Raw genomic sequence first — 25027 nt, 5'->3', positions numbered from 1 at the left:
ATTTAATATTCAAAAGTAATACAGCTCTAGCACTATGTGGAAAATTTATCCAAACAGGTGTTAAGCAATGATCTGGTAATTATAAAAAATATTCTTGATTTATGAAGTTAATATAAAAAGTAAGAACTACAAGATAGTTCAAGGCACGTATATGAATGTGCTTTCAGCTTAGAAAAGCCCACCAAGGGACATGTGGAAACAGCAGGCAGCCTGGGATATTAGTTAAATTCCAACGTGGTTCTACTGCCACACTCCCCTCTTCACGGCTCTAGAGTATCACTTATAATGAAGACGAAATGGAGCAACCATAAACTTCCCTGTATTTCAGTTAGCAACTGTACACAAAGTGACTTGGTCTCCATCTTTAACCCTAGTGATCAAAATAATTCAGGGAAGTTAAAATTAGCTTATCAGAAAAAAAGCTGAGAATAAGTGATTTAGTGGTTATAATAAACACTGTTTATGCTAGAAATTCTCTTTTTAGGAAAGATGTATTAACATATATTCATACATGCAAAAACAAGAGGTGCCATTTTTTTAATGCCTTTTTTCGCTATGCAGAAGACCCTCCTTATGTGCTGTGCTGTGCTTAGTTGCTCAGTCGTGTCCAACTCTTTGTAACCCCATGGGTTGTAGCCCGCCAGGCTCCTCTGTCAATGGGATTCTCCAGGCAAGAATACTAGAGTGGGTTGCCATGCCCTCCTCTGGGGGATCTTCCCAAGCCAGGGATAGAACCCAGGTCTCCCACATTACAGGTGGATTCTTTTCCATCTGAGCCACTAGGGAAGCCTTCTCTGGTGGCTCAGTGGTAAAGAATCTGCCTACAATGCAGGAAACGTGGGTTTGATCCCTGAGTCAGGAAGCTCTCTCGGAGTAGGAAACAGCAACCTGCTCCAGTATTCTTGCCTGGGAAATTCCATGGACAGAGGAGGTGGGAGGCTAAAGTCCATGGGGTCGCAAAGAGTCAGACGCGACTGAGCATGCACACAAAGGATAAACTGAGCTCAGCAGTCATGTGATTTGTCTGCAGTCACATTCCAGAAGATGGTTAAGCAGAAATCCAAACTCAGGTTGTCTGACTCAAGAATTTATGCTCAGTTGTGATCAACCATCTCATGCAGATCCTCACTGCAAAAGTACAGAGCAGGAAACGACATTATTTGGAAAACCTTTCAGCAAGGACAGAGCACTGAGGCTTAGAGGACTAGGGAACACCACTCACTATGGTGAAGAAAAAACATCCCTGTCATGCAGGACAGTGTGACTGCATGATTCAGGTAATGCAGATTTCCTCTGCCACTGACTTAGATACCTTGAGGCACCCTGGGTATGAATTTGAAGCCAGTGGCAAAGTATTGAAAAATTAAATACAGAGTGATATAAACATTTTACTGAAAAAAACTAGTAGCGGTATGAAACTAGCTGGAGAAGAATTTAACTGAAAGGAGGGCCTGAACAATGGCATTAACTGTGGGAACATATAAGAAAAGTGAGAAAAAATTAAAAAGAAAAATAAAACACTTTGAAGTGAAAGTGAGAAAGGAAAGGAAAAGTGCGGCAAGTTTCTAACTTGGATAAATCACCAAGACAAAAAGGTTTGGAAGAGGAGCACGTTTACTTGAAAATGTTGAATTTCCAGTTCCTAGGTGGATTTTTTTTCCCCCTGCAGGCAGTTCCACCTCCTAATCCTGACCCACATACCCCCGCTGGTATCCCCTTGATGCCTTCAGTTCAGTTATTCAGTTGCTCTTTGCGACCCCATGAATTGCAGCATGCCAGCCTCCCTGTCCATCACCAACTCCCAGAGTTCACTCAGACTCATGTCCATCAAGTCGGTGATGCCATCCTTGATGCCTTAGAGCTGTCCAAAACTACCTGATAGTTACATCTCATACTGGTATAGATGTGAGCCTTTTAAAAGAATTTTCTATTTCTCTGCTAATGAGGTTGATCAAGCTTAGCAAATTAAATAAATCCCTTGAGAACAAAGTCAATATCCCCAAAAGTGAAAGTGAAAGTGAAGTCGCTCAGTCGTGTCCGACTCTTTGCAACCCCATGGACTGTAGCCCACCAGGCTCCTCCCTCCATGGGATTCTCCAGGCAAGAGTACTGGAGTGGGTTGCCATTTCCTTCTCCAGGGGATCTTCCCGATCCACTGTCTAATCATTCAATAGACACTTGACTGAATGGCTAAAAGGAAGCCATTTGGCACTTCTTATAAAAGGCTACTAATTTTCTTTAAAAGAGAAGAGTCAAGTTCAGCTTTTCCCTAAGTGCTCTAGCTTGTAATTTCAAAAACCTCCAGTTATTTACTATCCTAAATGAATTCTTGTTGTCCCTCTCATTTCTTTCCTTCTTAAAAAAAAAAGTTTTATTAATCTAATCTTGTGTGGATTTTAGTTTACTAAGGCTAGTATTATTTGGTAAAATATCTGTCTCAAAAGAAAAACAAGTAACATTCTTTTCAAATTCCATACAACCGCGTGGGACAATTATATGAAGCATTTGTAAAATTCACTCCAGTCCCAACTGCTATTTTCCACTGCAAATTAATTTTCAAACTATTATTTTCCAAGTTTGTTTTGACACTGGATTTCTCTTTCTCTAAATGTAACTAGATCAGCTTAAGCTGAGGAAAGAAAGACATATTTTTACCTACAAGCAGATGTCATTAACTATAAACAGATTACTTTAAAACTTGTCCCCAAACTAGTTACTTTCTTTAAATAAGAATCTTTAATTCCAAGGTTTCAAATCTTATGTTTAAATTAACTATAACAAATACTTGATGGAAAAAATAACCTGAGACGTCAAATTTCCTAAAGAGTTAATTGTTTTCTTCAAATCATGGCCCTCATCGATCTTGTAAATTAATGAAGTACACACAAAGAGCTACAACCACTCAAGGCTAAAGAAGTCATCTACAGAATGATTTCATCCATGGAAATGGGCCTTTCCAAGGAAGATACAAATTCTTTCTCCTAACTCAATCTATTAGGGAAATCATTGAAAAAGAAAGTCCTAAAATCTGTCCACTCAGTAAATAGTCAGCAAGTAAGTGTTCCACTCCCATTAGATAAAGTAATCCACCAAAGCAATAAAAGTATGTCTGCTGAAAGGGCTTTTTCCTAGTTTCAAGGACTTCTCTACTCAGACTTCCCTGGTGGTCCAATGGTTAGAAATCTGCCTGCAAATGCAGGGAACACGGGTTTGACCCCTGGTCCAGGAAGATTTCAAGTGCGGCAGAGCACCTAAACTGGTGCACCGCAGCTACTGAAGACCAGGCGCCTAGAGCCTGTGCTCTACAGAAAGAGAAGCCACTGCAGTGAGGAGCTCGTGCATCGCAGTGAAGAGTCGTCCCCACTCGATGCAAGCAGAGAAAGCCCTCAAGCAGCAGCCAAGATGCAGTGCAGCCAAAAATAAATAAAATTTAAAAAATTAAAAACCAAAGGCAAGTAATATTTTGTAATGTTTCAGAGACAGAATTTAAATTAGGTATAAGATCTGATCTCCCTGATTTGTCCCTTACCATTTACACCTTCATAAAACTATGCAGTTTCCTCTGTTATTGCTTAAGCAATAAATTTTATTAAGATTTTTTTTTTCCTAATTAAACTTCTCCTGAAGGAAGGAATTCCTTAGTGGTCCAGTGGTTAGAACTCCAAGCTTTCACTGTCCTGCTGGAACCCAGGTTCCATCCCTGGTCAGGGAACTAAGATCTCACAAGCCAATAAACAAATTAATATACATTTTTTTTATTAAAAAAAAGATTCCCCTGAAGGAAATGGGAGTACATACTGATATAATCTTTCTGGAATACAATTCAGCAATACACCTCAAAACTACTTTCAAAATTGTTCTTTTGGCTTTCAGGAATGGCTGGACCCAGAAATCTTAAATAATGTTTCCAAAGCTCTGTCTCCTCATTTTTCGGCTATCTTTGCCTCTCTCCAATATTCAGACAGACTCTCTATACACAGTGGGGAAAACATTGACAGCCCCAACTCAGTCACATTATCCTACCTTAGTTACCCTAGTAGGAAAAAAGACTTTCTAGTTCCCTGCAAAAGAAAAGACCCATAAATGACTCTAAATGGCCCAGCTTAAGGTATAGGGTGGGAGCAATGAGGACACTTTCCCTGGAACCACAGGGAATAGAACATGCTTCCCAAAGGAAGAGACGCTAGGCAGAAAATTAATGTATGTCCACACAAATGTACATGCCCTTGATACAGCAATTCTACTTCAAGGAATTAAAATTGACACAATTATTCAGGAAAGGAGTACGTCAAGGCTGTATATAGTTACCCTGCTTATTTAACTTAATATGCAGAGTACATGATGTGAAATGCTGGGCTGGATGAATCACAAGCTGGAATCAAGATTGATGGGAGAAAGAGCAATAACCTCAGATATGCAGATGACATTAACCTAATGGCAGAAAGTGAAGAGGAACTAAAGAGCTTCTTGATGAAGGTGAAATAGGACAGTGAAAAAGCTGGCTTAAAACACAACATTCAAAAAACTAAGATCATGGCATCCGGTCCCATCACTTCATGGCAAATAGAAGGGGAAACAATGGAAACAGTGACATATTTTATCTTCTTGGGCTCCAAAATCACTGCAGATGGTGACTGCAGCCATGAAATTAAAAGACACTTGCTCCTTGGAAGAAAAGCTATAACAAACCTAGACAGTATATTAAAAAACAGAGATACCACTTTGCCAACAGAGGTCTGTCAAGTCAAAGCTATGGCTTTCCCAGTAATCATATATGGATGAGAGTTGGTCCATAAAGAAGGCTTACTAAAGAATTAATGTTTGCTTCCGAACTGTGGAGCTGGAGAAGACTTCTGAGAGTCCCTTGGACAGCAAGGATATCAAACCAGTTAATCCTAAAGGAAATCAACCCTGAATATTTCTTGGAAAGAATGATGCTGAAGTTGAAATTCCCGATACTTTGGCCTCCTGATGCAAAGAGCTGACTCACTGGAAAAGACCCTGATGCTAGGAAAGATTAAGGGCACGAGGAGAAGAGAATGACAGAGGATAAGGTGGTTGGACGGCATCAATATTTACTCGACTCAATTTATGGGAGACCATGAGGGACAGGGAAACCGAGCATGCTGCAGTCCACGGGGTCACGAAGAGTCGGACAAGACTGAGCAACTTCACTTTCACTTTTCACTTTCATGCATTGGAGAAGGAAATGGCAACCCACTCCAATGTTCTTGCCTGGAGAATCCCAGGGACAGGGGAGCCTGGTGGGCTGCCGTCTGTGGGGTTGCAGAGAGTCGGACACAACTGAAGTGACTTAGCAGCAGCAGCATTTTATAGATACAGAAATTCAGACAGAAAAATTAAGAAATTTATCTAAAGTTAGAACTTCTTAGAGCCAAAAGTGAAAGTGTCACTCGCTTAGTCATGTCTGACTCTTTGAGACCTCAAGGGCTGTAACCTACCAGGCTTCTCTTCCATTGGATTCTCCAGGCAAGAATACTGGAGTGAGTAGCCATTCCCTCTCCAAGGGATCTTCCCCACCCAGGCGAACCCCGGTCTCCTGCGTTGCCAGCAGATTCTTTACTGTCTGAGCCACCAGGGAAGCCCCTCTTAGAGCCAAAACCAGGAATCAAACCCAGATCATGTGACTCCACCCCACGCTTTTAACTACTTAACTTCACTGTCTCTCTAACTACTTATCCCAAGCAATTAAAGATGAATGCAAAGATTTAGCAGAAGAATTCATCACAGTTATTATTACATGTACATTAAATTGTTATTTAATAATAATGTTATTATTTAATAAAAATTAACCCTACCATATATACATGTATGTATACACACACATTTTTTAGAATATGGAAAGTTGCCACTAATATACAGTTAAGTTTTAAAAAACACATACTGAATAAATTAAACAGACACTATGAACTTATTTTCTAAGAATTAAAATAAGACTATTTCCCTGGTGGCTCAGACGGTAAAACGTCTGTCTACAATGCGGGAGACCCAGATTCGATTCCTGGGTTGGGAAGATGATCTCCCTGGAGAAGGAAATGGCAATCCACTCCAGTACTATTGCCTGGAAAATCCTATGGACAGAGGAGCTTGGTAGGCTACAGTCCATGGAGTTGCAAAGAGTCGGACACGACTGAGCGACTTCACACTCACTCATACGTATGGATGCACACAAAAATCTCTGGAAATATATCTTAAATTAAAATGTCAGCAATATACCACTTTACACCCACTAGGATAGCTATCATTGAAAAGACAGATAACAATGAAAGACTAGCAACTCCAAAGTGGAGAACAATCTTGATCCCTTAGGAGAATGGCAAGTAGTTCACTATAGCTAAGGCTTATTTATTTGCCATTTATCAGCTACTCACATTATTTCCCTAAGTCTTTCAACAATTTCTTCAATAGCTTCAAATCTCATGACCCACAAGTACAAATAACTCTTGGCAAACATGGTGACTTCACCACAGTTTTTTTTTTTTTAATTATCCATTAAAAATAAATAATCCCTTGACGTCTGTGTGTCATATGTACACAGAAGAAAAGACCACTTATACTATTTTGCTTGTTTTTTCTTATTTATATGTTTGGTAACTAATTATTCTGTCTAATCAATAGTAGAAGAAAACAGTTCCATTATACTAGAAAAGAAAAAGAAAGCGATAGGGACAGTTTTCAGAAACCATTACTTCAGTTTAATTGTACAAATTAAATCAGTCCAGAACCTAGATGTTTTTGAACTTAAGGTATTGTTTTTAAAAAACTGCTTCAACTAACATTCATGCTTACTGAGTAGTAAAAATGGTATCATTATTTGTTCAGATTAAAAATCAAACAGGAAAGACTACACAGCATCAATTAAAAATAAATATGAACACATAGTACTACAAAACTTATTTTTCTTTTAAAAGTAACAGAAAATATGATGCTTGTTTAGCTGTGCTTTGATTTGTACATGAATGTTATGACTATATTTCTAGGTAACAAAGTTTTGTCGGTGCTGGGACTGTGGGTAAAAACAGGTACAAACACAAAGATGTCCTATTCCCACACTTTTGTTTCTGGATATCCCCTTTCCCTGTGCTGAATTCTCACACAGCAGACCAGTTAGTGCTATAGGCCGATAGGTAAGGAATGGATTATCTCCTGAAGCACAGTCCTGAGACAGATCCTCGGGACCGAAAACTAGAACCAGGAAAGTGGACCCTGGCTAAACCTGACAGGGAAGGATTATCTAGCCCCCAGCTAGGGCCCAGACTGAAGGAGACATGGTAAAAGGAAAGATAACCTCTAGCACATGAAGGTACCAGAAACTAGATAGGACAGAAGTCCTTCAGGAGACCACAGACTGAACAGGCGTACACTACACTTTGCAAACCAAATGACTGACTTACTCTCTGGCTTTGTTCCTCTTCTGTCTTATCTTCAACCTTTAGAAAAGTCTTTTTCTCAATAATCCAGCCTTGTTTCAGCTGTGTCTGAGCAAATAAAGGGGAAACGACTGGGTGAAGAGGGAGTTATTTGAGCCAGAATGTGAAGAAACAAGTGGTGCTGCAGGAGAACAGTAAAGAAGTGGAAGAACTGGGGCTCTGAGGTCAAGCCAACTCTTCCCATGTGGTGGCTCTCCTTCCACTGCCAACCTTGGAAGACTATACAGTTTTCATTTTATTAAGAGAACTAGGAATTTTCTATACAAATACGGAGAAACAAATTAACTGTCACAAGGTCTAAAGAGATGGGTACTAGAGTTAAGAATAAGCAACTTTCTGTACCATTTGAAATTTTTATAACAAGTATGTTACTACAACAAGTAATATATAACACACACTACCAACAGACAGGTCAGTCAAGCCAGGAATAAACTGATACACCAAAACCATGAGAGTATGAGTCAAAACTGGGTAGAAAAATAGATGAATAGAGTTTTGGATGCCCTGGACAGAATAAGTCAAGAGCCAAACAGAAAATATTAGTCAGAAAGTAGGTCTAAAGTAAGTCAAGTCAAAGTCAAAGTGAAGTTGCTCAGTCGTGTCCGACTCTTTGCGACCCCGTGGACTGTAGCCCACCATGCTCCTCTGTCCATGGAATTCTCCAGGCAAGAGTACTGGAGTGGGTTGCCATTTCCTTCTCCAGAGGATCTTCCTGACCCAGGGATCGAACCCAGGTCTCCCACATTGTAAGCGAGATGCTTTACCGTCTGAGCCACCAGGGAAGTCCCATGTCAAGTCAAGATGTGAATAAAACAGTATGCACAGACTACAAAGACAGGAAACCAGACCAGTTTGAAGTCAAAGGCAATTAACCTGCTTTCTATAAAACCTAGCACTGTGTCACCCTATCTGTGCTTATATTTGTGAAAGCACAACACTGCTTTAAAAGAATTGAGTGGCACTACCCTAGTTCCAAGACCAGAAAAAAATATTTTACTCCTCAGGAGCCTAATTCTCTGCTGGAACAACTTGGTAGGTATGACACTCATCTCCCTCTGATATACTATTTACACAATGTAAAACTAAAATATTTTAAGTTATTTGTTGAATGTTTAAAATATTGCTTTAATTTCATGTTCTTAATTTCCAAGGAAAAATATATACCTTACACACTAAAATTCCTTTCATTTATGTGACTTTTCATTAACTTTCATTCTTTGGCTTAATAGTCTTTCATAAAAAACAGGTTTTCAATCCTGCTCAGTTCCAAGGCTGCTATAGAATCTTAAACAAAATACCAATACCTAGAAGGGATAAATTAAAAATTGCTTCTTGGGGAACATATTTTAACACCTGGGTAACGCTAAACCAACTCACTATTCCAAAATAATATTTTAACATAAAATTCTATAGGCTCTTTAATTATGTGTGTATGTGTGTGTGTGTGTGTATATATATATATATCTGTGAAGATCTACTAAGTGGCTTCTTAAAGCAAGCATACTCTTCCTCCTAAGAGTATGGAAAATAGTATGGTATTTCACTGTTGTCTTTGAACTTCTGTGATATTCATAATACTTACTATAGATTACATCATGCTTTAGGTTTCAAAACTTGAAAATCCTCTTTAACTTTTGGTCACAGTTATAATCAAATAAAGTGTTAAATTTAAGAAGCCTGAAAAGAAGCAATTTTCTTCTGCGATTACAGCTAATGACCTTTCACGGTGATCACTGCATGGTTTGACACTTTCCACAAAAGACACTGCTGATAAGGAGCAGACATTTCTCAGCATAATTAGGAGTCCAGACTCACCTGTCAAATCAAAAAATAGCAACCACAAACTACAACAGAAAAATATTTTCCAAGGCAAGTTTATCTTCCTGACTGCCAAAGTTCTACAGAAATATTTTTAAACCTTCTTGTGCAACAAGTTTTTAAATTTTGTTTTCCAAAGTATCAAGAATTTCAACTCCAGAGATTAGGTGCAGAAGGACAAGAAAACAATGCAATGAAAAGTGACAAGCCTCAAAAACAGCCCAAGAAACACAAAAATAACTGTCTTAGTTACTCTAATATAATTGTCATTTATTGCCTATCCAGCACTCCTTTTCTGGTTCTGAAACTATTACTTAGCAGTGCTCCTCTTCTGGTCCCAGCCAAATCAAAGATACTCATGATTGCTCACTCCAGTGCCTTTGCCACCACTACCATTCCCTCACCTAAAAATCCCTTCCCTGTTCCTCTCCCTCACTCTTTTTCACTCCCTGCCAGTCCCTACAATGTATTTATAAATAAGAGTTTTTACTTCAAGTGAGAAAATCGAATTCTATTTAATCCCATTTAATTCCATTTATGATCCGTGGGAAAGTGGGCTAATTATTCAACTCTGATGGACCCCACAGGGTAACTCACTGTGTTACCATGAAGAGTTATTGAGATAATGTATGTGGAAACTAATTTTTTTAAACATATAAAATGAAGATAAATCTCTGCATATGAAGCAAATTCCTAAAGAAAGAAATATAAGCTGTGTGGCACATCCAAAGAAAGCATCTGTAGACCTTACTGACACAACATGGAGAGAAGAAATGGCACTAGTAAAAGTGGGGCTTCCCTGGTGGCTCAGCAGTAAAGAAACCACCTGCCAATGCAGGAGATGGGGGTTCTACTCCTGGGTCGGGAAGATCCCCTGGAGAAGGAAACGGCAACCCACTCCAGTATTCTTACCTGGGAAATCCCATGGACAGAGGAGCCTGGAGGGCTACAGTTTATGGAGTCACAAAAGAGTCAGACACAACTTAGGGACTGAACAAAGCTAGCATTACAAAAACTGCATGAACCACTGTGTCTGTAATTGGCAGAACTGTATCCTACAAAACTCATATCCACAGAATGTGACCTTATTTGGAAACAGGGTCTCTGCAGTATTAATTAGGTAAGGATCTCAAGATGAAATCACTCTGGATTTAGGGTGGGCACTAAATTCAATGATTACTTCTGTATAAAAGAAAAGAGATTTGGACACAGAGATATAGAAAAGGCCATGTGAACATGAGGCAGAGATGAGAGTTCAGTCAGCCAGTTGTCAGTCAGTCCAACTCTTTGCAACCCCATGGACTGCAGCACACCAGGCCTCCCTGTCCATCACCAACTCCCGAAGTTCACTCAAATTCATGACCATTGAGTCAGAGATGCCATCCAACCATCTCATCCTCTCTTGTCCCCTGTTGCATACGAGGCTCTTGTGTCCTCCATTATCTCCCTGAATTTGCTCAGATTCATGTCCATTGAGTCAGTGATGCTGCCTAACCATTTCATCCTCTGCCACCCCCTTCTCCTTTTGCCTTCAGTCTTTCCCAGCATCAGGGTCTTTTCCAACGAGTCAGTTCTTTGCATCAGGTGGCCAAAGTACCAGAGCTTCAGCTTCAGCAACAGTCCTTCCAATGAATATTCAGGGTTGATTTCCTTTAGGATTGACTGGTTGGATCTCCTTGCAGTCCAAGGGACTCTCAAGAGTCTTCTCAACACCACAGTTCAGAAGCATCAATTCTTTGGTGCTCAGCTTTCTTTATAGTCCAACTCTCACATCCACACATGACTATTGGAAATAGCTTTGACTAGATGGACCTTTGTTGGCAAAGTAATGTCTCTGCTTTTGAATATACTATCTAGGTTGGTCATAACTTTTCTTCCAAGGAGTAAGCGTCTTTTAACTTCATGGCCACAGTCACCATCTGCAGTGATTTTGGAGCCCCAAAAAATAAAGTCTGTCACTATTATGATGAGAGTTATACTGCCACAAATAAAATAAGCCTTGGACCACCAGAAGCCAGAAGAAATAAAGAAGGATTCTTTTAAGACACCAACTTTGTGATAATTTGTTATGGCAGCCCTAAAAAATTAAGTGTTGGAGAGCTAGCCTGTAGCGACTACACAATAAATCGTACTGTCGTTAAGACATTTTAGAGTAAGGATTATTTCTCTGGTGTGTGCTCAGTCGTTTAGTCGTGTCTGACTCTTTGTGACCCGTGGAAAGGAGTCATAAAGGCTCCTCGGTCCATGGAATTTTCCAGGCAAGAATACTGAAGCGGGTTGCCATTTCCTACTCCAGGGGATCTTTCCAACCCAGGAATCGAACCCGAATCTCCTGCGTCTCCTGCATTAACAGGCAGGTTCTTTATCACTGAGCCACCTGGGAAACCTATTTCTCTGGTGCTTCCATATAATGTTCCCTTAAAATACAAGCTTTTTTATTTTCTTAATCTTTTTGTTCTATACTCGAGAATAATCAGTAACTATAAACTATATGATTTAAAAAATCTAGTCTATTTAAATCCATTTATACTTAAGTGGCAGTCATATGAAATATTTCCACAGGTAAAATATTTCTTTTGTTCAGTAAACAATGGAAAACTTACAAGTATAACTAAAATTTTTCCTGAAAAATTCAATAATGAAGATATTGATATATATATAAGGAAAAGTAAAATTATGAAATCATAAAAGATATTTTCCTTCACAATGTAGCTTACAAAAATGAGAACTTCAAATGAATAGCATTTACTTTATAAACAACTGCATAACCCAAATTATTAATCAAATTCAGCAGTAATTTAAAAAGCACCATAAATCATGTGATATTTAATGATCTCATTTTTGACAACAGCAAACTTTCTAAAGTAATAAATACTAGTCTACCAATATGATTTAATCAATGGCTTCACTGTTGTAATAGTTTTTAATGAATATTATCATCATATCAGGCACAACAACCTACAATATATGTTAACCTAAGCTGGGAAATAAAACTGCTTCTCAAAAAGTTATTTTGAGAGGTTAGATTTCTTAGGAACTCATTTTTCAGATACTTGCATCCAAATTTAAAGCTTATCCTGAAACCACTCTCTTAGCACACTTCACCACTGTCTTTTTCCAACAGTACCCTGTCCATTAGTGCTAATTTTACCTGTAGATTTCTGCTTCTATAATATGCCTATGTGACTTGTCATCATCCAGAAAATCCCCACAGCTGACCAGTGAAATGTTTTGATGGACCCCATTATAGAAAGTCTCCAAGACTAATGATATGGCAATATTATTTTCCAAGTGCATAATACTCTTTTTAGGGGGGAATATTCAGAGCTCACTGATATATTTGTATCCTGTATACATGTGTTCCAGACTTCAAGTCCTACGGAACTTCCTTCCCATACCTATCTCCACTCTCTCCAGGATCAAGTGCTCTCATTCTATTGATTCCCACTCTTCTTTCTGCCTTTGTGTATGCTCAGAGCTGTCCTATACACTTTAAAACTCTCAGTGGACCACACTTCTTGCAATTCAATTTAAACATGTCTTATTAAGCACTAATCAGCCACACAACTCCGGGATACAAAAAAAAAAAAGTCTTTTTATCCTGAAGACAAAGCATTCCATGTTTTCCAACCAGATATTCTTACCTCTCAAAATTCAGATGACTCAAACAAATGGTCTTAATCTGCTGCTTTCACTTCCAATTCTTTTTCCTGTTTAAAGTTTTACTATTTGTTTTACAATACAACATTCTGGCTGAAACAATTTTGGAGTAAAAACTATCCTTGATATAAATTCTCAAAGGATAGCATGGTGTATTGGAATACAGGCATCAGGAAACTTGCAATCCAGGATAAAAGCTGTGACCATTCACAGGTAACAACATGTAGCAGAGAAGGGTTGTGGGAACATGGGCACATTGGTTCCTCATCCATAAATTACATTGAATCAGATGACGTATAGTTAACTTTCAACTAAAATTTTATGAAACACAAAGATCTTCACTAATTCCACATCTCATAGACCTCTATCTGCCACCCTTGACGCTGAGAAATAGTCTCCCCATTTTCTATGACTCTGGATACCAATCTCCTCCACCTCTGTGTACCTGGATAAAGATTAGCTTCATGCAACAGAGAAAACTCTAATTTCTAGCAATTTAAACACAAAGTAAAAAAAAAAAAGAAACAAACAAAAACAAACAAAGTTACAGTCTTAAAAAAAAAAATTCCAGAGGCAGCTATAATAATCCCACTATAAGTCATTAGGGACCGAGGTTCTTTCCAGCTTTTTGCTCTGATTTCCCCAGGATGTGGGCCCTTATCTACATGGTTTAAGATGATTCCAGTTTTTATACCAGCATGCCAGTCTCAGGATCCACTCCAGTGTTCTTGCCTGGAGAATCCCAGGGACGGAGGAGCCTGGTGGGCTTCTGTCTATAGGGTCGGACACAACTGAAGTGACGTAGCAGCAGCAGCAGCCAGTCTCAGGAAAGAAAAAAGCAAGAGAAAAATACCCTCATCCTTTCAAGAATGCTTTTTGGATACTGCATGCATTATTTCCAACTACATCCAACTGGCCAGAACTCATTCATGTGTTTCTGTTAGTAACTGGAAATAATCTCTCCTGCATGGCTACAAAACTAGCCAAAAATCAGGGGTTTTATCACCATTGACAAGAACTACTACTATTGGGGAAAATTAAATCTCTCTCTCAAACTCCCCAACTCCTTCTTCTGTGGTTCCTTTTATTCTCCATCTTAGTAATCGTGTTCCCCCAAGATCAGTCCTTGGTCCTCTACTGTCTCTACACAGACTTTCCTTGGGTACTCACAGTGACACAGATCTGTCTACTAATGACTCAAGTCTTTGTGTTCAGCTCCTACCTGTCCATCTTCTGAAGACTCCATCTAGATAACTGTCAAGTAAAGCCCATAATCTTCCAAGCCAAAAACACAAATAAGTAACTTAAAAGAAAAACATTTACAAACTTCTTAAGTCATGGTATCAAAAAACACCCCAGACCTCCAAGTTTGGAATTTTAGTCAACTCTGCCTCTTTCCATAAGCCACGGGTTGTAGGTCATACAGATTGTCTAAAAAGAAATGTAATAAATTGGACTATATAAAGTTTATACAGCATATGACCTGGGATGTGCATTTAGCAAACTGGCTTTGGCCCTTTCAACTCTAATGTTCTAAAGTCACCATCCTAATTATCAAGTCTATGAGTCTGTCATAGAATGTCTGTGTACACCCCTCCCCCCCCAAAAAAAGAAAATGCATATGTCGAAACCTAAATCTCCCAATGTGCTAGCATTTGGAAGTGAAAGTGAAGTCGCTCAGTCGTGTCCAACTCTTTGTGACTCCATGGACTGTACAGCCTACCAGGCTCCTCCCTCCATGGGATTCTCCAGGTAAGAATACTGGAGTGGGTTGCCATTTCCTTCTCCAGGGGATCTTCCCTGTCCGGGGATCGAACCCAGGTCTCCAGCATTGCAGGCAGACTCTTTACCCTCTGGGCCACCAGGGAAGCCCTTGGGACCACAGTGATGGTCCTTGGAGGTGACTAGGGCGTGAGGGCAATGTTCTCATTACAGGGATTAATGTCCGTATCAAAAAGACCCCAAAGAGCTCCCTTGCCCCTTTCCATGTAAGGACATCGTGAGAAGACAGCCATCAATGAGCCAGGAAGTGAGCCCTCAAGAGACCCTTCCTTAGAGTTTTATGTATTTTCCATATGTTCAGTTGCCCAGTCATGTCCAACTCTTTATGACCCCATGGACCACAGCACGCCACGCCTTGTTGTCCATCACCAACTCCCGGAGTTTACTCAAACTCACATCCTTTGAATCAGTGACGCCATCCAACCATCTCATCCTCTGTTGTCCCCTTCTCCTCCCACCTTCAATCTTCTCCAGCATCAGAGTCTTTTCATATGAGTCAGCTCTTCACATCAGGTGGCCAAAGTATTAGAGTCTCAGCTCTAGCATCAGTCCTTCCAATGAATATTCAGGACTGATTTCCTTTAGGATGAACTGCTTGGATCTCCTTGCAGTCCAAGGGACTCTCAAGAGTCTTCTCCAACACCACAGTTCAAAAGCATCAATTCTTCAGCATTCAGCTTTCTTTACAGTCCAACTCTCACATCCCTACATGACTATTGGAAAAACCATAGCCTTGACTAGGTGGACTTTTGTTGCCAAAGTAATGTCTCTTTTTTCAACATGTTGTCTAGGTTGGTCATAACTTTCCTGCCAAGGAGTAAGCATCTTTTAGTTTCATGGCTGCAGTCACCATCTGCAGTGATTTTGGAGCCTAAAAAAAAAATAAAGTCTGCCACTGTTTCCCCATCTATTTCCCATGAAGTGATGGGACCAGATACCATGATCTTAGTTTTCTGAATGTTGAGCTTTAAGCGAACTTTTTCACTCTCCTCTTTCATCAAGAGGCACTTTAGTTCTTCTTCACTTTCTGCCATAAGGGTGGTGTCATCTGCATATCTGAGGTTATTGATATTTCTCCCAGCAATCTTGATTCCAGCTTGTGCTTCATCTAGCCCAGCATTTCACATGATGTACTCTGCATATGCGTTAAATAAGCAAGATGACAATATACAGCCTTGACGTACTCCTTCCCCTATTTGGAACCAGTCTGGTATTTCACGTCCAGTTCTAACTGTTGCTTCCTGACCGGCATACAGACTTCTCAAGAGGCAGGTCAGGTGGTATGGTATTACCATCTCTTGAAGAATTTTTCACAGTTTTTTGTGGTCCACACAGTCAAAGGCTTTGGCATAGTCAATAAATCAAAAGTGGATGTTTTTCTGGAACTCTCTTGCTTTTTCGATGATCCAACGGATGTTGGCAATTTGATCTCTGGTTCCTCTGCCTTTTCTAAAATCAGCTTGAACATCTGGAATTTCATGGTTCACGTACTGTTGAAGTCTGGTTTGGAGAATTTTCAGCATTACTTTACTAGCGTGTGAGATGAGTGCAATTATCGGGCAGTTTGAGCATTCTTTGGGACTGGAAGAAAACTGACCTTTTCCAGCCCTGTGGGCACTGCTGAGTTTTCCAAATTTGCTGCCATAATGAGCGCAGCACTTTCACAGCATCATCTTTCAAGATTTGAAATAGCTCAACTGGGATTCCACCACCTCCACTGCTTTGTTCGTAGTGATGCTTCCTAAGGACCACTTGACTTTGCATTCCAGGATGTCTGGCTCTGAGTGAGTGATCATACTATTCTGATTATCTGAGTCATGGAGATCTTTTTGTACAGTTCTTCTGTGTATTCTTGCCACCTCTTCTTAATATCTTCTGCTTTTGTTTAGGTCCATGCCATTTTTGTCCTTTACTGTGCCCATCTCTGCATAAAATGTTCCTTTGGTATCGCTAATTTTCTTGAAGAGATCTCTAGTCTTTCCCATTCTATTGTTTTCCTCTATTTCTTTGCACTGATCACTAAGGAGGGCTTTCTTATCTCTCCTTGCTATTCTTTGGAACTCTGCATTCAAATGGGTGTATCTTTCCTTTTCTCCTTTACTTTTCACTTCTCTTCTTTTCTCAGCTATTTGTAAGTCCTCCTCAGACAGCCATTTTGCTTTTTTGCATTTCTTTTTTCTTGGGGATGGTCTTGATCCCTGTCTCCTGTACAACGTCACGAACCTCCGTCCATAGTTCTTCAGGCACTCTATCAGATCTAATCCTTTGAATCTATTTCTCATTTCCACTGTATAATCGTAAGGGATTTGATTTAGGTCATACCTGAATGGTCTAGTGGTTTTCCCTACTTTTTTCAGTTTAAGTCTGAATTTGGCAATAAGGAGTTCATGATCTGAGCCACAGTCCATATGTACAGCAACTGTATACTCACTCAACACATCTTTATTAAACATCTACTATGTGTCAAGCACTCTTCTTTGCATATAATTCAAATAGCATATATTAACTATTTTTTCCAGTTTGTAAAAGTAATTTTTCAAAAAACAAGGTTTTCTTTCAATTCAAATTTAAAACAGAAAAAAATTTTTAAATCAACTAAAAATATTAATTAAATACACATTTTATGAACAAACACAGTTTAGTATATTGAACAGATAATTCCAGGAACACTCTGGAATTAAACACAGCATATTTCAGAATCATAATATTGTAATATTAGCTTTTAGAGAGATATAGGCAATATAATCATACTAACTCAAGAAAGCTTTATAACAAAGGTTTGTAGACTCAATTAGGTTTATTCTTCATTTACAATTCAAACAATTACATAGATTTGGTAGATTTTGTCCCAGGAGGTTTTTATAGAGTTTCAGTAAAAATGACTACTAAAAATATACAAAACTATTTAAATACCTAAAAAATCTATGGTACTGGAGAAGACTCGAGAGTCCCTTGGACTGCAAGGAGATCAAACCTAAAGGAAATCAACCCTGAATATTCACTGGAAGCACGGATGCTGTAGTTGAAGCTCTTGATACTTTGGCCACCTGATGTGAAGAGCCTACTCTTTAGAAAAGACCCTGATGCTGGGAAAGACTGAAGGCAGGAGGTGAAGGGGATGACACAATGATGTGGTTGGATGGCATCACCAACTCAATGGATAAGAGTTTGAGCAAATTCCAGAAAATAGTGAAGGACAGGGAAGACTGGTATGCTGCAGTCCATGGGGTCCCAAAGGGTCGGCCACAACTGAGCAACTGAACAACAACAACAAAAAGTCATTCAAATAAAAACATTTGCTCTTCAAATGCTATTGCTAAGAAAATGAAAGGGCAACCCACAGATTGGAAAAATATATTTGCAAAACACCTGATAAAGACTTGTATCTAGAATTTTAAAACTCAATAATAAGAAGCCAAACAAATGAAAACTATTACATATAGAATGGATAAATAAGAAGGTCCTACTGTATAGCACAGGGAACTGTATTCAATATCCTGTGATAAACCAAAATGGAAAAGAATATAAAAATGAAAAAATATATATATGTATAACAATCACTTTGCTGTACAGCAGAAATTAACACACACTGTAAATCAACTATACTTCAACTAAAATTTTTAAAAAGCCAAACAATCCAATTTTAAAAAAAGACCGAAAACTTGCTCAGACTCTTTACAAAAATATTCCGGTGCAATAGGTACAAGAAAAGGTGCTCAACATCATCAGCCACTAGGAAAATTCAAAATGAAACCACAATAAGATACCACTACATGTCCACTAAAATGGTTAAATTTTTAAAAGTAATATAAATAAAATTTTAAAAAATAACTGGACATCTCATACACTGCTGGCAAGTATGTAAAATGGCACAGCCAGTTTGGAAAACAGTTTGGTGGTTTCACATAAAGTTAAACAGACACTGATCAAACGTGTGGTGCCCGAGGACAAAAGAACAAGATGAGCGAAAAGGATCTTGGAATGCAGGAACAAAAACCACCAGACTCTTATCGCCCTTACCACCATGTTGTAACCATCATAGAATTTCTGAGTCCTCCTGAGTAGTACGGCCTGTTCCCACTCCTATTCCATATAAGGAAGAGGTATTTGTCTTACTCTTCTCCTGCCCTATACGTTGTAGCTAAGTCGTGACCGACTCTTCGCGACCTCATGGACTGTAGCCCACCAGGCTTCATCCGTCCATGCAATTTCCCAGGCAAGAATACTGGCGTGGGACTTCCCTGATGGCAGTGACGCAGTGGAATCTGCCTGCCAATGCAGGGAACAAGAGTTCAATCCCTGGTCTGTGAAGATTCCACAAGCCACAGAGCAACTAAGCCCGTGGGCCCCAACTACTGAGCCTGCATGCTGCAGCTACTGAAGCCCTCAGCCTGTGCTCAGCAGCAAGAGAGGCTACGACAGTGGGAAGCCTGTGCACTACAACGAAGAGTAAACCCACCCCTACCCCACAACTAGAGAACACCCTCGCAAAGCAATGAAGACCCAGCAAGGCCAAAAATAAACAAACAAACAATATGTTGATTAAAAAAAAAAAAGAATACTGGCGTGGGTTGCCATTTCCTTCTCCAGGGGATCTTCCTAACCCAAGGATCAAACCCATGTCTCCTGCATTGGCAGGTGGATTCTTTACCACTGAGCCACCAGGGAAGCCCGGGTAGAGGGATGTATATATGCAGTTCATCCGATCTGCAAACGACTCGAAAGACCCTACCATACTTCTTGTCCTCCAGCTATACAGACCAAAGACCCCCGTCTGGGGTCTGCTCTCCCTGACTAGCAGGAAGCGGGCCTACTGTACTGGCAGCTATCTCCCCCTCCCCTGCTCTAATAAACTTTACTGTCCTTTCACTCTGCCTCCTCTCTGGAAATTTCCAACCCGCACACATACCATGACAATATGACCCAGCAATTTTTCTCCTAAGTATCCACCCAAGAGAAATGAAATCAAATGAACAAAGATCTTTTTGCAAATATTCAGCGTAACTTTGTTCATAATAGCCCAAAACCAGAAACTCAAATGTCCACCAACTGCTGAATGGATAACAAATCATGTTATATTTAGCAATAAAAAGGAACTGACAGTACATATAAGATGGGTAAGTCTCAAACATATTTTTCTAAATGAAAAAAGCCAGACATAAAAAACTGTATAATTTATAAGACATTCTAAGAAAGATAAAAAAGCAAGGACAGAAAAAGATCAGTGATTGCCAGAGGCTAGGGAAAAAATTAACTGTACAAAGGGGCACAGAGGAGCTTTCTGGAGGGAAGTGTTCTAGCTATATCTTGCCTGGCTACACTTAGGCGTACATCTGTCTAAACTCACTGTTCAGTTAAAAGGTGGATTTTACTGCATGTAAATTTTACATCAATAAGTATGACTAAAGAAAAATCGGGGCTTCCCTGGTGGCTCAAACAGTAAATAATCTGCCTGCAATGCAGAAGATGCATGAGATGTGAGTTCGATCCCTGGAATGGAAAGATCCCCTGGAGAAGGGAATGGCAACCCACTCCAGTATTCTTGCCTGGAGAATCCCATGGACTGAGGAGCCTGGTGGGCTACAGTCCATGGGGTTTCAAAATTATCCCAAGTTAAAAAGAAAGATATACTTCGCTATCGAGATTCTGTGATTTAAAAAAGCTTCTGGATTTTGTTACTTAAAAAAATAATCTTCCCTTTCTCTGCTGTAGGATACGGAGCAGTCATAGCCTGGTGGGGGCGGTGGTATCAGAGCCCAAGTGAACCAAGAAGGTACTCCATGTGGGAAGGAAAGGCCAAAGGAGATGAGTTCAGTCAGAGTCCAAGCACTGCAAGGAGGGTGCCAAAACAGAGGGGCAACCTGGAATAGGGCACTGGGGAGTATGGAATGAGGATGTCTTCCTTCAGATGGAAGCAACCCAGTGTCGTGTGTCAGACCTAAGTAGGGTAAGAAGTATATCCACAGACACTGGGTAAGATAACATGGGGAGCTAGAGCCAGAGCCGATTGAATAGGGTGTCCCTGTACTGAGACATCCTGGTAAGGGCTATTAGGTCCTGACAGGGGCAGGATGTTGGGAGAATGAAGAATCCGAGCCCGACAGAGAGAGGAAGGCATCCAGGAGAGGAGAGGGTGGTAGCAAAGATGAAAGACTGGTTTAATACATGGAGACTGAACAGTATAACAAGGCTAATGGGAGCCAGATTTCCATCAGAGAAGAATATTACAAATATGAAAAAGGGAAAAACTTGAGTGGACCCAGGAGCGCTGGACTGAAATCGGTGGTACTGGTAGGAACTCAAGAGTTTTTTAATATATATAAATAAATATAGACATAAACATGTGTGCATGCATGCGTGCTCCGCTGCTCACTCATGTCCGACTCTTTGCAACCCATGGACTGTAGCCCATGAGGCTCCTCTCTCCATGGGACTTCCCCAGGCAAAAATACTGGAGTGGGTTGCCATTTTCCTCCTCCATGGGATCTTCCCAACTCAGGGATTGAACCTTTGCTTCCTGTGTCTCCTTGTATTGGCAGGCAGATTCTTTACCACTGAGCCACCTGTGTGTACACATACATGTATTCCCCAGCTCCGTCCATTAAGAAAGCCTGAAAGCAGTATAACAATACAGCAGCAGTAAACACACAGCACTGAGATCTTAGCTTCTAAAAGTCATCCATCATTAAAACAAGCCAGGTCTCCCTAGAGAAATGGCTGATTTCAGCACTGAAGCAGGGATAGTACAACATAAGCCCAAAACATCATCTTATGCCAAAAAGTGGGAGAAAAAAAAAAAGCCACTCAAAGTAAAACGCTCACAGTGGGGACATGTCATAAAGACACAGAAGCCAGAGTGAATGGGCTCTAGTTGGCCAAATGAGGAAAATTTGAAGAACTAAATAAACAGTAACAATGTAACCCAGCCAAAAAAAAGAAAACCATGAATCCATACAGATATAAATGCATAAAGGAATACATTACCTGTTTGACGAGGACCAAGACACATAGTTTCAAAGCAATCCTCACGAAAAACATTAGCTATTTTTTCTTTTTCTTAATTTTTTAATTTTAATTGGAGGAAAAACATTAACTATTAAATATTAACTTTAGGGAATTCTCTGGTGGTCCAGTGGAATTCCATACATCCACTACAGGGGACACAGGTTGGGGAACTAAGATTCCACAAGCTGCACAAGTGGTAAAGAATCCACCAGTCAATGCAGGAGACCCAAGAGACGCAGGTTCAATCCCTGGGCTGGGATGACCCGCTGGAGTAGGAAATGGCAACCCACTCCAGTAATCTTGACTGAGAAATTCCATGGACAGAGGAGCCTGGCGGGCTATTGTACATGGAGTAGTAGAGTGTCGGACACAACTGAACATGCAAACACACAATCTTCATTAGGGTCAAGATTATGAAAATCAAGAGAAGATGAGGGAATCATTTCAGATTGAAGAAGTCATGAAGCATATGGCCAAAAATGTACTGAAAGTAAATGAGAACTTAATGAAATTCATCACCATCAAGTATGCAAGCAATAAACTCCTGAAGATCAGTATGATTACGCAGCTGAGCTCCAAAGCTAGCTATCCAAGAGCTTGCCTCACCTGTGATGAGATGGCCCCTATGGCAAATAAATGCAATATATGATTCTGAACCAGATTCTTTTGCCAGTAAAGAGACGGCATAATCAACAAAACTTGAACCAGTACTGAAACAGGAGGGGCGGGGGCAGGGCATAAACTTTAAAAGAATGATACAGCCTGAGGACACAACAATTAGATTAGAACCAAACAGGTCCGAGATGGCAAACAAGCTGACTTTCACTACACCTTGAACTTCAGTATAACGCTCACTGTAACACATCAGCAAGCTAAGTGACACACCCTCCAGCGCCATGACAGGTTTGAAGCCAGCCACCAAAGACCAAAAAGTAAGCAATGGCCCGATTCCTGGAAATTTCCACCCCTTCCCCCAAACAATAATCCTCCTACTCATTAGCCTATGAAATTATCCAGCCCATAAAAACTAACCAAGCCATAATTCAAGGCTGTTCTCCTCTTCGGAGATGGTCCACACTCTGCTTGTAGAGTATGTTGTTCACTAAGTCGGGTTCGATTCTTTTTAACCCAAAGGACTGCAGCATGCCTCCACTATCTCCAAGAGTTTGCTCAAGTTCATGTCCATTGAGTCGGTGGTGCTATCTAACCAACTCATCCTCTGCCACCAAGTTCTCCTTTTGCCTTCAATCTTTCCCAGCATCAGGGTCTTATCCAATGAACTGCCTCTTCTATCAAGTGACCAAAGTATTGGAGCTTCAGCATCAGTCCTTACAATGAATATTCAGGGTTGGTTGTGGAGTGTGTTTCTCTCTAAATAAATCCACTTATCTATCAATCTGTCTCTCACTGAATTCTTTCTGTGATGACACATCAAGAACCTGAGCTTCATTAGTCCTGAAACCAGGTGTGTGTGATCACAGTTAACAAATGGTGGGTTTTCGCTGGGTTCCAGTCTCGCAGGTGGGCTCAAGTCCCAATCTGAGATACACTGTTTCAATCTGAGAGCTACATGAAGTACTTTGTCAGTGTAAATTTCCTGATTTTTGATGACTGCACTCTGATCATGCAGGGGAATATCCTTGTTTGTAGAAAATACACAACCTGGGGTGATAGGGAAGGCATCAGGTCAGCACTTCCTAATGGTTCAGGGAGAAAAAGGTTCTTTGTACCATACTTGCAAGTTTTCTGCAAGTTTTTGATTGTTTCCATTTTTTCTAAGTGAGAAAAAACTCAAAGTCACTAAAAATGAAACAATGTTAAATACAAACTCTGCTTCTCCATATTGTCAATCTTGGCAAGAGATAGCAGACTATACAAAATTACTAGGAAATAAAACTTTGTGTAGCCCGAAAATATTTTAAATATAGCCCAACCCTTCTCTTGCTAATCTCAATCAGGTCAAGAATAATTAAAGACTATAAAAAGTCCCCACTAAAGGAAGTTATCAGGAGAGGAATAGTGAAAGGGGCAGTCCACCAAGAGTGGGAAGAACAATGGTATTCTGAAGCTACAAACGGCTGTAACCATCAGCAAAACACAATCTCAGCATCTCCTCTGAAAAAGGAAGGGCTGTCTAGCTGAGACCTTAAATTTCTTGTAAATTACCCTGAAGTTACCCTGAAATAGATGTGCTTCCCCAATTCATTACCTTATGCTTAGCTACACAGTAATACAAAAGGAATACAGAAATAAACGTGCATAAACGGTGAATTATCTTAAATGTGGAAATCTCTCCATTAAAATACATCTGCCAGATTGTTACCTAAGAGGATAATTCTGCGACGAATGAAAAGACTAATTAAAACACTCATTAAAGTGAAACAGGATCACCTGCAGCGATGTGCTGACGGTCCTTACTTAAAAGATCGTATTCAGACTCCTTTTGAAATGACCGTCAGATTTGTCCTGAAAGAACAAGGAGCATTTCCTAGAAATGTTCATAAGTTCAAGGCTCATTTGCCCTCTCTCGGTACCATGCGTCCACCGGCGCGGTGACTAGCCGGGCCCCCCCCCCCAGCTCAGGGGTGAGGTAGCACTGGACTCTCAGCACTTCCTTTCGGAGAGGACAGCCCCCTGCGTCATTCGTTACTCACTCAGGATGCTAGGCAGAAGTTTATCCCCGAGGAACTTAGCACAGTTGGCTCCCGCCCTCCCAGCCCTGAAGCCCTGACCCAAGCCCGCCGGCACCGGGGCGATGCCCCTGGTACCCGGCCCTCTTCAGAGCGAGAGCCACGGCACCCAGACTCGCCTCAGCTGGGCCGCCCGGGGCCCGGAGGACGAGGCCGCCTCCTCCTCCTCCTCCCTCGCCCCTCGTGCTGGCCCCTCACGCCCACCGCGAGGCTCAGCCGGGCCATCAAGGCCCGACGCCGAGTGCCAGCTCCACCGGGCCCGGGACCGGCCCTCCCCGCCTCCCGGCCGCGATGCCCAGCCCAGAGAAGCCCACTGGACGGCAGCCGGGGGGCGGGGGCAGGGAGGCCCGGGGGCGGCGCCCGCCCCACACCCTTACCTGGCTTCTCGTGGTCGTAGCCGACTACGATGAAGTAGTCGGCCAGCCTGGCCATGGCCTCCGCCGCCGCGCCCGAGAAGCAGGTGCCCGTCGCCGCCCTCGCCGCCGCCGCCCACCGGGCCGGGGAGGGCTCAGCATTTTCCCTGCAGCAGCAGTAGCGGCAGCGGCGGCCCTTCAGCCATGTTTGACAACCGAGGCGCGCTCTGCGCCTGCGCCGCTCTTAGCGCCCGCTGCTTCCCCGCCC

At 41.0% G+C, this 25027-nt stretch overlaps 1 protein-coding gene across 2 annotated transcripts in view; it reads right to left on the bottom strand.

Annotated features, from left to right (window-relative positions):
* SBF2 (SET binding factor 2) overlaps positions 1 to 25027 on the bottom strand; it is a 488940-nt gene extending 463913 nt beyond the window's left edge. For both annotated transcript variants that reach the window (XM_040258399.1, XM_040258400.1), the window contains exon 1: positions 24784 to 25027. In XM_040258399.1, coding sequence (XP_040114333.1) covers positions 24784 to 24838 — 55 coding nt within the window. In that variant the 5' untranslated portion in view covers positions 24839 to 25027. The remainder of the gene's footprint in view (positions 1 to 24783) is intronic.

This window comes from Oryx dammah, unplaced genomic scaffold (assembly GCF_014754425.2).
Source record: "Oryx dammah isolate SB20612 unplaced genomic scaffold, SCBI_Odam_1.1 HiC_scaffold_17, whole genome shotgun sequence".
Classification (NCBI taxonomy): Eukaryota; Metazoa; Chordata; class Mammalia; order Artiodactyla; family Bovidae; genus Oryx; species Oryx dammah.
The sequence above is the reverse complement of the archived record's forward strand: the minus strand, read 5'-3'. Positions and strand labels throughout refer to the sequence as shown.